The following is a 2,593-nucleotide window of genomic DNA, read 5'->3' on the forward strand; positions in this document are numbered from 1 at the left end:
AGCATAAATTTTTTATATAAGCATTTATTCGTATATACTCCATCCGTTCTTATATATGTGAATTTAAATAATAGGTATGAAGTTTGAGACTTTTAAAATTATTGATCTTAAGTATTTTATAATATTTATATGGCTACAAAAGCTTCTCTTAATCCCACGTCAACAATAAAGGAGATGAGTGGTTTTCTTACATAGACTTGGCAATCCTTAACTCATGAACAAACTTTTGAGATTAAGTTAAATGAGTGATTTTCTTACATAGACTTGGCAATCCTTAACTCATAAACTAACTTTTGAGATTAAGTTAAATCTATGGTCCATTTCTTTAACATGGTATTAGAGCATGACCAATATATCCCAATTTTCTGATATTCGTCCCCCACAATTGTCCACGCTTCAAATGTCTGTGAGAGGGGGTGGTCTCCTGGACTTGAGCAATCTTAACCTCATGAGCTAGCTTCTGAGGTTAAATTAGACCCAATGTCCATTTCTTCCACACTCATAAGAATTAAATGAGAAGGCGAACTAATAAAGACATAGTGTACACATAAACAAAAATATAGAAAAGAAACCAAGAGGTAGTATATTGAAATATTAAATAGGTGATCATATACTAGAGCAAAGAATCAAATTAAAATTTCGCCGAAGGTGCGTTTGTTTTGGCGTATGACTTTTACCTCCATTACCAGCAGACAACACGTACTAATCCATTCATGTACAAGAGCACGTCTTAGTCAGACAGATTATATTGTTACAAGATTGGATTTTGTACCTTTATTTGTTTTCTTCATTCCACATTCAAACTATTGGCTCAAATTCGATAACTCTAATTAACCATGGAGAAACGACTTTATGAATTTTTTACTATAATACACATATCATAACTATGAGAAAAGAAAATAATAAATTCATATTTACTTTAGCCTTAGAAGGGCAGCTTTGCATAACTAGTAAACCTCCAGGTCGTTTTAGCCGTGAAAATAGCCAGAAATGAGGGCGTACAATAGTTAGTTGTGGTCCGAACCTTTTTCGGACCCCACACAACCTGAGTTTTATGTATCGGGCTGACCTTTTATATTTACTTCAGCCGAATATCAGTAATGTCAAACCAAATTTGTTTGAACACCTTAATGATAAGATCATGATACTCATCTGAATTCAAAGAAAGATAACAAGCAAGAAGTTCTTCCAAATCTTTTGAAGTCCTTATATTATTTTCCACTATCATCTCCACCATTGACTCTCTAAAATCTTTCTGTGGATTTTTAGATGATTTCACCACAGCAAAACTTTCTGAAACACTACTACTACTCCTCCTCGAACTAACACTCCTTCTGCTAACTGCTTGAATTTTCTTGCTGTTTGTTATTTTTGGAGAGTTTGTTCTCAGCTTCACACCAGTTGTTGAACTCACTGACACTCTTCTCACAGTAGAAATCCTCTGTTTTTCATCCTTTTCTTGTGACGAAACGATGAATTTTTCGGGCTTGGTTATGATAGGGGGAAGGTCAATTTTGGAAATATGATTGAGTGAGTCTTTGTTCATATCATTAACTCTGCAATCACAAGATGGTGAAAGTGAAATTTTGGGGTCTAATGTTTCAAAAGAAGAAGATGAGGAGGAATTAGGTGAATTTGGGTAAACTTCAGGGGTGGAATCTGGTTTAATCCAAACTGATTCAAGAGAAGCACGACAACTGCAACTAGCTGAAACAGAGGAAGTAACAATTTTAGGAGAATTAGTTCTTTTCCTTGTAGTGCTACGCCTTCTCTTTGAAAAATTAATATTATTGTCAGAGAGTTTTGGGTTGTTTGAGGAAGGATTTTGGGAGAATATTTCATGGTTGTTATTTGTTGGACTGAGGTTTCTTGAAATGTAATATGATTTTCTTTGGTAAGTAGTGAGGTGGGGTTGTCTTATTTTTTTGTCTGATTGAAGATTTGATGATGAGAATGATGATGTTGAAGAAATTGAGGTGGTGTGGTTATGCCCTTTGCTTCTGTTGCTGCTGATTTTGCTCATGTCCTTGAGCTTGTAAAACCAAGCATTTGGCATCATATCTGATAATCTAAACCTATAATTTCCCATGTTGAGTAACAAGAGTTGCTTGTGTTTGTGTTTTCTCTCTGTATTTTGAGGGGTGATGACTAAAGAAGTGGGAAATATTGGAGTTAGTAAAGGTAGATAAATAGAGAGGAGGAAAGGGGATTAAAGGTAGGGGTGATGGGACCAGGAGGAAGAAAAATGAGTCATAAAGTAAATAAAGGCAAGTTACACATTTGATCAGTTAAAAATAGAAAAATGTATATTTTTAGTTGCTCCCAAAAATAATAGCCGATAATATATATATATATATATCAGTTAAAAATAGAGAAATGTATATTTTTAGTTGCTCCCAAAAAGAATAGCTGATAATATATATATATTTTTCGCCTAGCAAATACAATTAGTTTCGATCGACCAGGCCAGTTTTATATTTCATCCAAAAAAAACAAAAAGGATAAAGTTATCGCTTTTCCAAGTTGGTATTTCATTTAAGCCTAATGGCCTAATCATCATCATCATCATAAAGTTAAAGAAATTGCATTCCAT

At 33.9% G+C, this 2,593-nt stretch overlaps 1 protein-coding gene across 1 annotated transcript; it reads right to left on the reverse strand.

Annotated features, from left to right (window-relative positions):
* Positions 1–716: 716 nt before the first annotated feature.
* LOC107763369 (transcription repressor OFP1-like) lies at positions 717–2,213 on the reverse strand. The gene has a single exon (XM_016581862.2). The coding sequence runs from the start codon at positions 2,087–2,089 to the stop codon at positions 1,079–1,081; it is 1,011 nt and encodes a 336-aa protein (XP_016437348.1). The 5' UTR covers positions 2,090–2,213; the 3' UTR covers positions 717–1,078.
* Positions 2,214–2,593: the final 380 nt, after the last annotated feature.

The sequence above is a fragment of the Nicotiana tabacum genome, chromosome 24 (assembly GCF_000715075.1).
Source record: "Nicotiana tabacum cultivar K326 chromosome 24, ASM71507v2, whole genome shotgun sequence".
Lineage (NCBI taxonomy): Eukaryota > Viridiplantae > Streptophyta > Magnoliopsida > Solanales > Solanaceae > Nicotiana > Nicotiana tabacum.

What these genes read in the sequence shown, in the direction of transcription:
- LOC107763369 (XM_016581862.2), bottom strand. Translation starts at nt 2,089, where the DNA reads ATGGGAAATTATAGGTTTAGATTATCAGATATGATGCCAAATGCTTGG.